Source organism: Hyaena hyaena, unplaced genomic scaffold (genome assembly GCF_003009895.1).
Source record: "Hyaena hyaena isolate Hyena2069 unplaced genomic scaffold, ASM300989v1 scaffold_241, whole genome shotgun sequence".
NCBI classification, from domain to species: domain Eukaryota; kingdom Metazoa; phylum Chordata; class Mammalia; order Carnivora; family Hyaenidae; genus Hyaena; species Hyaena hyaena.
Window position 1 is genome coordinate 1,366,415 of NW_024080875.1, and position 14,720 is coordinate 1,381,134.

Sequence of the window (14,720 nt, forward strand, 5' to 3'; positions counted from 1 at the left end):
AGACTCCTTCTTTCTAGGAAGTCTGCAGGTAACATCAATGCTACTGGTCTTCCAACCACATTCTGAGTAACAAGACTTTTATAACCATAAAAAAAATACCAGAAAATATTCACAGCAGAAATATTCAAAACAGGAAAATATGGTAAACTACCACATTTTCATTAATACAGTTTACAGCACAGTTACAAAGTACAATACACATATCCATGAATAGCCTACAACTACTGATAACATGGAGAGAACCTTGAGCACAAGAGAATATATAGTTCCACTGTGAATAATTCCTATTTACAGGAAAAACTGAACTATGTTGCTAGAAGTCAGAGCAACAGCTACTCCTGGTCAGAGTGATGGTGCCTTGAAGGAAGACATAAAAGGGTTTTTAGAGCTCCACTAATTCTCTATTTCTTGATTTGGGTGCTTAACACAGCAATGTGTTCAAGTTTATTCAAATCCAGCAAGCTGTACATTTATGATGTGAATCTTACTTTAAAAGAGTTAATCTGCGTGTATACTATGCTTCAATAAAATAACTGTTTTTAAAAGAAGAAACTGGTCTAAAAAGATCTGTAGACAAAGGCAACTAAACTTGTAATTAGTAGGTAATTTCCATGTACCAGAGCTTATTTTTTTAAAAAAAGATGAAAAACATAAAATCAAAATGAATTAGAACATGAGAAAACTAGAGGCCAATCTAAATAAATTAATTCTAAAGGGCTAAATAAAAATAAAACATCTCATTTCACTGAATGCTACAATAAAATAGCTATGCAGGTTTATCCTAGGACTACAAATTAAGTTCAAGTTTAAAGAATTCCATTTATAAATAAATTTTTAAAAAAGCGGGGGAGGGCGCCTGGGTGGCTCAGTTGGCTAAGCACCCAGCTTCAGCTCAGGTCATGATCTTACAGTTCGTGGGTTAGAGCGCTACATCGGACTTTGCGCTGACAGCTCAGAGCCTGGAGCCTGCTTCAGATTCTGTGTCTCCCCCCCGCCCCCACTTCTGTCTCTCTGCCTCTCCCCTACTAGTGCTCTTTCTTTCAAAAATAAATAATTTTTTTTAAAAACTCCATTCATATCACTACATTAAGAGACTTAAAGACAAATAACACATAATTTAAAAAAAAAAAAAAAACACTTGTTAGCATTAAACTGCCTTTTCTAAACAAAACTAATATTCGACCAGAAGTGGAAAAGAAACTTCCTTGGCATGATTTAAAAAACAACTCATGTAAGGCTAAAGCAAATATCATACTTTAATTATAAAAATTTTGGAGCATCACTGAAACCGAGAAAATTCTAAATGCTTACTATTTCTACTATTTAGTGAATGATATGTTTTATTCATTACTTTAAGACAACAAAAGAACAAAACTATGTAGGAGATGAAATGTGCATCACTCATCAATAGGGAAAAGACAGCATATTTAACAGATAGTGCTGGGGAAACCGGGTTACTTTATGCAGGAACAAAATGGGATCTCTATTTTACACCATATTCAAAAGAAAGGATTCAAATGTACAGTTAAAAGTGGTTAAGAGGGGCGCCTGGGTGGCTCAGTTGGTTAAGCGGCCGACTTCGGCTCAGGTCATGATCTCACAGTTTGTGAGTTTGAGCCCTGCATCGTGATCTGTGTTGACAGCTCAGAGCCTAGAGCTTGCTTCCAATTCTGTGTCTCCTTCTCTCTGAACCTCCCCTGCTCACACTCTGTCTCTCTGTCTCTCAAAAGTAAATGTTAAAAAAAATCTTTAAAAAAAAGTGGTTAAGCAGGTTAAACTTATTCAACTCCATAAAGACTATCTACAAAACCCCAAAGGTAACATCATACATAATATTGACAATCTCAAAGCTTTTCCTCTAAGATCAGGTCCAATACAAGTCAAGGATGCGCCCTCTCATCATTCCATTTCAATATCATACTAGAAATTCTAACTAATTTAACAAGGCAAGAAAAGAAAACAAAACGTATACATTTTGGAAAGGAATAAATAAAACTCTTTTTTTGCAAATGACATGATCATCAACGTAGACAATCTAAAATAAAGACAAAAAATGCCAGGAACTAATAAGCAATTATAGCAAAGGTCAAAGGTACCAGATTAATATACAAAACCAACTGCTTTCCTATATAACAGTAATGAACAAGTTAAATTTGAAAATAAAACACATCACCATTTACATTAGCACTCAAAAAATAAAATAGGTATAAATCTAACAAAACATATAGATCTCTATGAGGATAACTGCAAAGCTCTAATGAACAAAACCTAAGAACCAAATAAATGGAAAAGACATTTCACATTTAGAGAGAAAAACTATTGTGAAGATGTCAGTTCTTCACAACTTGATCTATAGATTCAATGCTAACCCAATCAAAATCCCAGCAAGTTATTTTGTGGATAGTGACAAACTGATTCTAAATTTTTATATGGAGTTTACATTCTATACCTAAAATAGCCAATACAATATTGAAGGAGAAGAACAAAGTTGGATAACTGACACTACTCAATTTCAATAATATACTATGTACTACAGTATAAAACTATAGTGATGAAGACAATGTAGTATTGGGGCACCTGGGTGGCTCAGTTGGTTAAGGGTCCGACTTTTGCTCACGTCATGATTTTGCACTTGGTGGATTCAAGCCCCACAGCAGGCTCTGAGCTGACAGCTTGCAGCCTGGAGCCTTCTTCAGATTCTGTGTCTCCGTCTGTCTCTGCCCACCCTCCACGCACTCCCCCCAACTCATACTCTGTCTCTCTCTCTCAAAAATAAATAAACATTAAAAAAATTTTAATTAATAAAGATACTAAATTTCATTTGGAAAAATAAGGTCAAATACATGATTCTGAAAAAAGAACAATGAAGGGGGAATCGTCTTAGCAAATAATAAAACTTATAATAAGCCCAAAGAATTAAAACATTGCAATTTTGTGCAGGGATAGACTCAAAGAGCAGTGGAAACCACAAGAGAACCTAGACGCAGACTGTACTGGGTTGAATAGTGTCTACCCAAAATTCACATCCTTCCTGGAACTTCAGATTGTGACCTTATTTAGAAGTAAGGCTGTTGCAGATGTAATTGGTTATCATACTGGAGTAGGGTAGGCTCTTAGTCCTACATGACTCATATCTTTATAAGAAGAGACAGAGAGACCCAGTCACACACCCTGTTACAATGGAGAAAGAGATTAGAGTTTTACAGCTTTCAGTCAAGCAATACTAGGGATCAAAAGCCAACACCAGCAGCTAAGGGAAAGACATGGAAGAGATTCTCCCCTAGAGGCCTTCAGAAACAGCTAATACCTTGATTTCAGACTTGTAGCCACTAAAATTGTAAGAGAATCCATTTTTATTGTTTTAAACCACCCAGCTGTGGTGCTTTGTTACAGCATCATTAGGAAACTAATACAGAGACCTTCAAAAGCAGTGTTGGGACAAGTGACTTTTCCTTTTGGAAGAAAACATTAAGGTAGACCACCAAACCATACCATTATATTTCAGATAAATTTAAAATCCAAACATGACAGGGGCTCCTGGGTGGCTTAGTTGGTTAAGCGTCCGACTTTCGCTTAGGTCATGATCTCGCGGTTCGTGGGTTCGAGCCCCGCGTCGGGCTCTGTGCTGACTGCCAGCTCAGAGCCTGGAGCCTATTTCAGTCTGTGACTCCCTCTCTCTCTGACCCTCCCCTGCTCACGCTGTCTCTCTCTCTCTCTCCTAGAAATAAATAAAACATTAAAAAAAAAAATTTAAAATCCAAACATGACAAATAAAACTTAAGCATTTTGGAAGAAAATTTTGAATATCTTTGTAACCTAGATGTAGAAGATTTTCTTACAACACAGAAAGCAAAATGACCTAAGATTGCTACATTTGTTCAAAACTGAAATTTTATGTACAATTATAAGCAAAGTAAAAGAGAAGACCTACAAGGACAAAATATTTGTAACTCAATATATCCAATAGTTAATCAAAACACAAATTATATAAAAAAAAAAATTCCTAGAAACGAAAGACAAGTGATCCAGTAAAATATATATGCAAAGGATATAACCAGGCAGTTCACAGTACTGAAAACAAATGGTCAATGGATAAAAGAATGGAGTAAAAATTGTGACATATTCAGACAATGGAACAGGACACAAAACTAAATCAGTTCTGTATAAATCAACATGGACATATCTCAAAATGTTGATAAAAACTGCAAGCCAGGAGCACCTGGGAGGCTGCTGGTGTAGTGTCCAACTTCGGTTCAGGTCATGATCTCACAGTTTGTGGGCTCTGTGCTGTCAGCCGAAGCCTGGACCAAGCTCTCTCTGCTCCCCCCCTGCTTGCATTCTGTCTCTCTCTCTCTCAAAAATAAACATTTTAAAAAAAATTTTAAACTGCAAGTGCAGTAAAACAAAGCATTTGTGCATAAAATACAAAGGAGTACTTAGTTACAAGTACTTATGTGTATTTAAAAATTAAAAACAAACTGAAAAGTAACTACATGCATTACAATGTTTCTTTGTGAAATAGAATAAAAACAAAGAACACTGAAGAGAGGCTGAAAGAGGATTTCAGTTTCATCTGTCATATTCTACTTCATTCAAAAGAAATATGAAAAATGTTAAATCAGTGGTAAATACTAGGATAATTGTTATGATATTCTCTAATTTTCTGAATTTTAAACTTCTGAAAATTAAATAAACAATGAAAAATAAAAATAAAAGACACAGAATAAAACACAGGAAAGAAAAAACTCTAAGAAACAATAAAGTGAACAGAAATAACTTTCAAATAAAACTATAATAATCCTCAGAGAAAAAATAACAGCAAAATTTTTAGGAGTGAAGAATATGAATTTCTGATTTAACACGCTCATTAGATGTCTTGCACAATAAAGTCCCACATCAAGGTACATAATCATTAAATTTTCAGTATGCAGAAGACAAAATAGATCCTAAAACTTTAGAACAGAGTTCAGAAAAATAGTCATATACAAAGAACCAGAACTCATTAGAATTTCATGTACAGTGAAGCAATATGAAGTCTGCGGGGGAAATTCTTTCCAACCTGAAAGTTTATTCTTAAACTATTAAGAATGAAAGTAAAGACATTTGTAGTAACTCAAATTTACGTCCTAGGCTTCCTTTCTCAGATGAAGGAAAACTGACTCTATCCAAGCGAGCGGAGGTGAAAAAAAAAAAAAATGAGGACAAAGAAAACATGGGATCCACGGAAAATGGAACACAAAGAAGAGGTGAAGTTATTAATTCTTGGGATGCAAGCCTAAAGAGCAGCAAGTCTACTAAAACTGAAACAGAAGAGTAACAAGAATGTAACCAAACATAGGAGGAAAAAAGCCTGAGGGAAGCTGCAGGAAGAAGGGGAGAGGCTAAATATTTATGTTCCATACTCAGTTAAATGATGACTGAGAAAGGGAACTAAATGTTTTCAATTGTCAGGTGTGAAGTTACTATTTGACATTTTAAGATCAGTTAACATGATTTTTTTCCACTGAATTTTGCAAAGAATAAAATGGTATCTATTGACTTAGGAGAGTTTCTATGACTATCATTAAAAGCAAGACGCTTTTTTTTTTTTTTTTGAGAGAAAAAGAAACTATGAGCTGGGAAGAGCCGAAAAGAAGGGGAGGGGAGAGGAGAGCTTGATCAGCACAGAGCCAGAGGCTGGGCTGGATCTCATGAACCATGAGATCATTACCTAACCCAAAACCAATTCTGCCACTTAACCAACTGAGTCACCCAGGCACCCCAAAAGCAATATGATTTTAACAAGTTTCTATTCAAAATTGTTAAAAGAATGTGGACGGTAGGTAAACAAAGAAAAAGACAGATAGCTGTGATAAAAACGAACATGTACAGGATTCCAGTTATGGAATGAATAAATCACAGTAATAAAAGGTACAGCATAGGGAATATAGTCATTTGTACTGCAATAGTATTGTATGGTGACAGAAGTGAACACAATATAATGTATAAACTTGTGGAATCACTATGGTGTATATGTGAAACTAATTTAACATTGTATGTCAACTATACTTCAATAAAAAATAAACAACATGTATATAATATTCGTGTCTGTAAGAATATATGCAAAAATCTAAAACAGCTGAGTCAACATACTGCCAATGGTGGCTTAATCTGGGGGCCAAATTTTAAGATCATTTCTTCCTTTTTACTTGCATTTAAGGTTGTTTCTTTTCTGAGTTCATATATAGGTATTGGCTTAGATACATTCATTAGCTTCATATGCTTTTCTATAATAAAAACTATTTCTATGAAAAAAGAGCTATAAAAAATACTTGTAAATTGCCTGCTTATCTTCTTCTAGATAGCATTTTTCATTACCTGATTTCATTCCCCTCAACATTCAAGTTGGCAGCTATTTCAATCTAGCTTCTTCAAGATTTCACCACAAAACAATGTTCTACTTTGATACATTATATACCTAAATTTTAATTCCATTGCAAAAATTGGTTTTCAGCACCTTAAAGAACAAGGTTTCTCCTGATACAGTAATTTATGCAAATAAACAGATTCTTTTACCTATTTGTCTTTTCTTATATTTCTAGTACGCATGCATGTATGTCGTTCACAGGACAGAAGCAACATTAACCTTCTGCTGGTGTTTCAGCAGGCAGCAATTTCAGCAACTTTTCTTAATCTGAATATTCTCTATAAACCACTGCATTTAAAAGTTTATGAAAGATAAATACATCCTGACAACAGCAAAAGCATCTCTTAACTTCTGTCAAGATAATTACTTTGAACTTAAGGTGAAAATGGGAATTTGTTTTTTTTTTTAATTTTTTAATTTGAGAATGTGTATGTGAGCAGTCCAAAGCGGCAGAAGGGGAGAGAGAGAATCTTTTTTTTAAGTCTGTTTATTTATTTTTGACAAAGAGACAGTGTGCACGGGAGAGAGGCAGACAGTAAGGAAGAGAGAGAATTCCAAGCAGGCTCTGCACCCCGATGTGGGGCTTGAACTCACAAACTCTGAGATCATGACCTGAGCTGAAACCAAGTGTCACCCAGGTACCTCATGAGAGAGAGAATCTTAAGCATGCTTCACACTCAGTAGACAGTCACCCCTGAGCTGAAATCATGAGTCAGACGCTTAACTGACTGAGCCACCCAGGCATCCTGAAACTCATGATGTCTTGATGGTTTCCCTGGATTAAACAAGCATCCTGACAGGCCACCACTACTGCAATTTACTTCAACAACCTATAGCCTACCAAAGACTCATTTTGGTGGGTTTTTTTTTTTAATGTTTATTTATTTTGAGAGAGAGAGACAGAGTGTGAGCAGAAGAGGGGCAGAGAGAGAAGGAGAGAGAGAATCCCAAACAAGCTTTATGCTGTCAACATAGATCCTGATAGGGGGGCTTGATCTCACCAATTTTGAGATCATGACCTGAACCAAAATCACGAGTCCAGCACTTAAACTGAGCCACCCAGGTGCCCTGAGGCTCATTTTAGACCTAAAGACATCTGCAGGTTGACAGTGAAGGAATGGAGAAATATTTATCACACAAATGGATGTCAAAGGAAAGAAAGTTAGGAGTATCAATACTTACGTGAGACAAACTAGATGATTTTGTTCTTGTACTGTTTTTATCCTGTTTTGGTTATCAGGGTAATAGTAGCTTCATGGAATGTTCTGAAAGTGTTCCTCTATTGCATTATTTGTAAGATTTTGATAAAGGGTGCCATTAATTTTTTTAAAAATATTTGGTAGAATTCACCAATATAACTATAAGGTCTTGGCTTTTCTGTGGTGGATTCCTAATTTAACTTTCATTCTTGTTATTGGTCTAAGATTTCCTATTTCTTGGATTCAAGATTTATGATTCAATCATGGTAACTTGTGTGTTTTTAGGAATTATCTGTTTTGTTTTTCTAAATTATCTGATTTGTATTTAACTGTACATGACAATCTGTTATTACACTATGTATTTCTGTGGTTATCTACTGTTTTCTCTTCTATATCTCATTTTGGATTTTGAGTCTTGTTTTCTTAGTTAACAGAGTTAAAACTGCCAATTTTGTGCAGTTTTTTTTTTTAAACTGGTCATTACTTTTAATGTTATGTAATTGTTTAGTCCCTATTTGTTTTTTGTTATTTCCTTCCTTTACTAAATTTCAGCTAAGTTTATTCTTTTTCTAGTTGTCTGTGGTGTCATGTTAAGCTATTTAACATTTTTTATTAATATAAGCAGTTGCAACATAAGTTTCACTCTAACATCTGCTTTTGGTGCACCCCATACGTTTTGGAATATTGTATCTTTTTTTCTTTTGAGACATATTTTAATTTGCCATTTGATTTCTTATTTGACCCATTGTTTTTGCAGTAGTGTGTTAATATTTACATATTAAATATTTAATATTTACACTGTAAAAACAAGCAACATCCTAACAATCCCATCTCCTACTACCATAGGTCAGGAGCCCTGACAATTCTCTAGCAGTCCGAGCGACAAATATACAACTTGCAAGGTGGGCAAAGGATTAACAGGCCAACTACAAAATCAAATAATATTAAAGCACTGTAGTCTATAGCACTATACTCTCTCCTGTCTTGCTTCCTCTAGCTGGAAGTGGCCCTCCTTAAAAACATCCAAACAGAATAAATTCTCACAGAAATTTAACCAATACTATTTATGTCTACTAGTCTGCTCCTCATTCACTAAGTGAAGCCTTTAACCTTAAAAGGGTTCCATCTTTTTGTCTCAACACTTACCTGATGATGAAGCTGGAGTCCTCTTAAAAGTGTCTCCATTTGCTCCAGAAGAATACCTATCCTGTAAATAGGAACAAAAGAATCATTTTCTACTTTGAAAATAAGAATATGTCATCACAAATACCAGAAAACTTTAACAAATGGACTTTGTTGCAAACAAAACAGTAACAGACTGTAACATTTTCCAGGTCACTCATTCCTTAATTAATTATTCCAAAACCTCTTCACTTTAATAACACTGAATGTATAACATATTAATGTATCACTTAAAACAATGATCAGCCAACTATAGCTATGAGCTAAATCTGGTCAACCACTTGTTTTGTAAATAAAGCTTTATTGAAACATAGCCACCCTCATTCATCGAGAAATGTCTATGGCTGCTTTCCCACCAGAATAGCGAAGTTGCAACAGAGATCATAAATCCTGTGAGGTCTTCGCCAGTCAGAGTGGCTAAAATGAGCAAATCAGAGAACTCTAGATGCTGGCGAGGATGTGGAGAAACGGGCACCCTCCTACACTGTTGGTGGGAATGTAAACTGGTACAGCCCCTCTGGAAAACAGTGTGGAGGTTCCTCAGGAAACTAACAATAGAACTCCCTTATGACCCAGCAATAGCACTGCTAGGAATTTACCCAAGGGATACAGAAATGCTGAGGCATAGGAGCACATGTACCCCAATGTTCATAGCAGCACTCTCCACAATAGCTAAAACATGGAAAGAGCCTAAGTGTCCATCAACAGATGAATGGATCAAGAAGATGTGGTTTATCTATACCATGGAATACTACATGGCAATGAGAAACAATGAAATCTGGCCATGTGTAGCAACATGGATGGACCTTGAGGGTGTTATGCTGAGCGAAATAAGTCAGGCAGAGAAGGACAAATATCATATGTTTGCACGTATAGGAGGATTAGGAGGAACTTGACGGAGGAACAAGGGGGAGAAGAAGGGCGGAAATGGTGGGGGAAAGGGAGAGAGGCAAACCATGAGAGACTCTTGAATGCTGACAAAAACTGAGGACTGATGGATGTGGGGGGGAGGGGGGGATGGGCATGGAGGAGGGCACTTTGGGGATGAGCACTGAGTGTTATGTAGAAACTAATTTGACAATAAACTATTTGTAAAAAAAAATAAATAAATAAAATAAAATAAAAATAAAAATTAAAAAAAATAAAAAATAAAAAATAAATCCTGTGAGGTCTAAAATATTTAGTATCTAGCCCTTTACGGAAAGAGTCTGCTGACATCTGACTTAAAAGTTTACTCACTCATATACTTGAAAAGTCTAATAAAGTACTATTAGTATATAAAATCTGACCAAAATAACACATGAATACATCAATGCCTGCCAATATACAATATATTTTTAAAAGTTCAGTATTTAATAGTATGCTCATTAACAATGCACAGAATAAAATAGAGCACAGGAGAGTCCAGTGGATAACAGTTTCTATAATAAAGTACTACAGGAATTTATTTTTAAAACTCCAACTGTGTTTCTATAAAGGGAAACAACGCAGTTACATTTTTTTAAAACAAAGTTACACTAAAATACAATGTCGCCGATGCACTAAAAACAATATACCTACACACACACACACACACACACACAGCAAATGCGTACAAATACAACAGAGTGGGTTCATGTTAGCTACCAGATCAGAATATTCATTGTTAATTTCCATCAAACTTTTCAAATCAACAGCTGAAGACTGATGTTGATGCTCTCAAATACTGACTATTCCATTTTCCTTACCTTAGTTTCAAAATATATATATTTGCTATTAATGCATATGTATTACATTTGCAGTGATGTACTTGCTTTTCTGTTGGGCTCAGAAAATTCAACTTTTGTTATAAAACCAATAGCTAAATATCAAGTTAATTTGGGAATCTTCCAATATTTCTTAGTTTACCTCTGTGTTAACAAAAACTTAAGTAACCTTTTTCTCAACTGAATTCCCTTATGGTTATAGGATGCCCTTATAATCATTAACTGACTCCTTAATTTCACCTCATATAAGCTTCCTCTACTTAGGACAAAACTTACAAAAGAGAGCTCTCAAATTCTTGCACATGAAAAGCGGAATTCAATACTTTAAAAATGAAAGGTGTTCTAAAACTTAGATGATACCTTAGTTAAAGGCTACATTAGAATAGTCACAATATTTCTTTACAGAGTTCCTTTAAATACGCCAAAAGTTAGAGGGAGTTTACAAGTAATACTTTCTAATTTTTCAATGTTAACTTCCTTATTTACTTATTTATTTTGAGAGAGAAAGAGAGAGAGACACACACACAGCAAGAGTGGGGTAGGGGCAAAGAGAGAGGGAGACACATTATCTGAAGCAGGCTCCAGGCTCTGAGCTGTCAGCATGGAGCCTGATGCGGGGCTTGAACTTATGCACTCTGAGATCATGACCTGAGGGAAAGTCAGCCGCTGAACCAACTGACCCACCCAAGTACCCCAGTATTACTTATTTTCTAAAATTTCTTTCACAAAAGACACTAAATGACTTTTAAAACTACTTTTAAATAGCCCAAAAGCCACCAATTATTCTCTGAGTTATTAAGAACAGAAAGGCAAATACAGCATCCTTGAAACGCCTTGGGCTTTTCGTAATTACTACAGTAAAAAGTTTCAATTTACAATTACCATAGACATTAAAACAAACAAGAGTGATCCAGTTTTTCCTCTTTAAAGTGCAATTCTCAAGACATTTTTTTTTCCCTAGTGGCCAAAGTATTATTGCATGAATAGAATCCAAAAAAGGGATGGTTTTATTTAAGTGTTATAAAGCTAATAAAGGTAATGAAACACTTTGGCATTCATGAACTTATTTTTTTTTTAATATTTTATTTATTTCTAGGAGAGAGAGAGAGACAGAGCAGGGGAGGGTCAGAGAGAGAGGGAGTCACAGACTGAAACAGGCTCCAGGCTCTGAGCTGTCAGCACAGAGCCTGACGTGGGGCTCGAACCCACCAACTGCGAGATCATGACCTAAGTGAAAGTCAGATGCTTAACCGACTAAGCCACCCTGGCGCCCCTGGCATTCATGAACTTAAAAACTTATTATTAGATGATCTTCACGCTGTGGAATTTAATATTCTATTGCACGAAATTTAAAAATTCCAAGGCAAATTTTGAAACAAATCATTAAAAATTCTTAACCTTTTTCACTACCTTAAAAATAAATTACATTCATATACCCTTCTGCTACTGCACCACTTCTCTGCCTCTCAAATCAAAACTTCTACAGTTGCTGCCTCTACTTGTTCATATCCCTTTTTTCCTTAAATCTACTCCAGTTTAGCTTTCATCCTCACTTCTACACAGAAAAATACTTTTAATAAGGAAATTATGTAATAAAATTACTACTTTTATCTTTCATACCAGAGCTCTCAGCAGCATTTGAAATGGCAAACTATTTCCTTCCTCTTTACAACATACTTCTCTTGGCTTAAGGAACACACAATTCCCTGGTTTTCTTTCTTGCTCCACAGGCTACTTCCTCCTCAATCTCCTTTTGCCAGCTCCTCCTATAATGGCTCTCTCAAGTTGGACTATCCAGGGTCAAGCCCTCTAAATCTGTTTTACGCTATGCATCCCTACCTAGTCTCATAGCTTTAAATCCCATTAATATACAGGGGCACCTGGGTGGCTCAGTCAGTTAACCATCTGACTCTTGCTTTCAGCTCAGGTCATGATCTCATGGTTAGTGCACAGAGCCTGCTCGGGATCCTGTCTCCTCTCTCTCTGCTCCTCCCCTGCTCACACCTGTGCTTTCTCTCTTTCAAAAATAAACATTAAAAAAATTAATAAATTTTAAAAATCCCATTAATATAAATGTGGTAATTATTTGTCTATCTATACCCCTGATCCTTCTTCTAAGCAACTAATATATAAAAACTACTGACTGAACAAACTGAACACAACAAACCTAAGATTCTTTGTTTTTACCCCTCCCAAGCTTGTACATTTTTCAGAGATTCTCCATTTCAGCAAATGGGAAATATCCAGCTGCTTAAATTTAAAAGAAACCCATGGTACAACACAAGCAATGATACTGTAATAGCATTATATAGTTTACAGATGGTATCTACACTAGTACCAGCATATCTTAACATGCGAACTCATCAAATCACTGTGCTGTACACCTGAAACTAATGTAACATTGTGTATCAATTATACTTCAATAAAAAATAAAATTTAAACACCTAGCCACCAACCTTGACTACTCTTTCACTCTCTACATCCAATCACCCCAGTCCCTTTCCCTCTCTGACTTCATTTTCTACCACTCTTTCATCTCACAGTGCTTTAGCCATACTACACGTGGTAGGCTGAAATATGACCATCCAAAGACATTAAGTACTAACCCCTGAAACTTGTAAACACTATCTTACTTGGAAAAAGAGTTCATGCAGGTATTATTAAATTACGGATTCTGAAAAGAGTAAATTATTCTGAGTTATCTGTGTAAACCCTAAATGTCACCACAAATATCCTTATGAGAGGCAAAGGAAGTTAACCGAAGCCATGGGAAGACAGAGCAGAGACTGCCTGTAAGAATGCCTATAGCTACCAGAAGCTGGAAGAATCATGGATGCTCTCTCAGAACCTATACAAGAAAGACAGCCATGATGACACCTAGATTCCTAACTGCTGGTCTCCAGAACTGTAAGAAAATATATTTCTGTTGCTTTAAAAACACCAAGTTTGTGGTAATATGTTATAATAGCCATGGGAAATTAATACCTTTTAATTATTCCTGCTGCCTTGATATCACAAGTTTGTCCCTTCCTCAGGACCTCTACATGTGACATCCTGTTGGGACTCCTTCAGGTCTTAGGCTCATGAATCATTGTCTCGGGAAGCTTTTCAGGTCCACCTCATTTAAATTCACCCCACCCAAGTTGCCTGTCTCTGTCTCTGTCTCTCTCTCTCTCTCTCACCCCCACACATACACACTTTATTGATATTTTTCTGTTTTTCGTATTTCACTTTATACTACTGGTTGTCAAGCATGCTTATTCTGTGTCCTCCAGTAAAATACAATGGCCATCTTAATATGCACTTTACCTATCCTCTTCACCACTATCCTCAGCACCTACGAGGGCTCAATAAAGATTGGTTGGATGAATCACAGATCTTGTCATTAGCCTATTTCTGGAATATTTAGCTGTACATCATTTATAACCTCTAAACTATCCTAGTAAGCCAATTTAATAAATTTCAAAATGTTTTACACTTAAGGGCTCTCATATGCAGCTACAAATAATTCATTTGCATTATGGTAAACACATTTCTTTTCACCTTCAATGTACTCTTAATATTTTCAATTATTCATTGAATTATTCATTTTTTATATGACTCATTTTTTCAATAATTCATTCAATTTTTCATTTTTAAAGGTCTTTTCTATTTTCAAGCAAATGAGTATTTCCATCAACATGGTAAGGTTTTTCTTTTTTTAACGTGGCAAGGTTTTGATCTCAACTTGTCAGAGCTGCTTCTCAAATGAACTTAGCTGGACAATTTATGAACCTTGAAGATGCCTTCCTCCCTGTCCAATTTGGGGTCCAATGCAGACAGTTCCATGTTTTCTTACCCCAGCCCATTAAAGTTCTTAGCAAATATGTCTTTCATTTTATATTCAGAATCCCCTGAAATGCAGAAGAATGTATCAATTTATACAGAGTACCAAGATATCATTTCCTATTTTAGGTTCCATGTCAAATACAGATGAGCTAGGTTGTCCAAATAAAATGACCAGACAGGTTGTATTTCTCCTTCTTTGGTATGACACAGAAATCAAAGTCTCAAAATATAGACAGTATTTTCCTCCATTGCTTCTTCTGATCAGTTCTAGCCAGATTAGCCCCATTCACATCCACAGTTGAAGCCTGCTCCTTTCTTCAACAATTGCTACATGGAGACATCTAAAATTACTGCAGCTAC

At 35.7% G+C, this 14,720-nt stretch overlaps 1 protein-coding gene across 8 annotated transcripts in view; it reads right to left on the reverse strand.

Moving 5' to 3' along the window:
* The window catches only part of DDX4 (DEAD-box helicase 4), a 75,158-nt gene that overhangs the window by 55,355 nt on the left and 5,083 nt on the right, over window positions 1–14,720 (reverse strand). For all 8 annotated transcript variants that reach the window (XM_039244503.1, XM_039244502.1, XM_039244505.1 and 5 more), the window contains exon 3: window positions 8,752–8,812. In XM_039244503.1, the coding sequence (XP_039100434.1) occupies window positions 8,752–8,812 (61 nt within the window). The remainder of the gene's footprint in view (window positions 1–8,751; window positions 8,813–14,720) is intronic.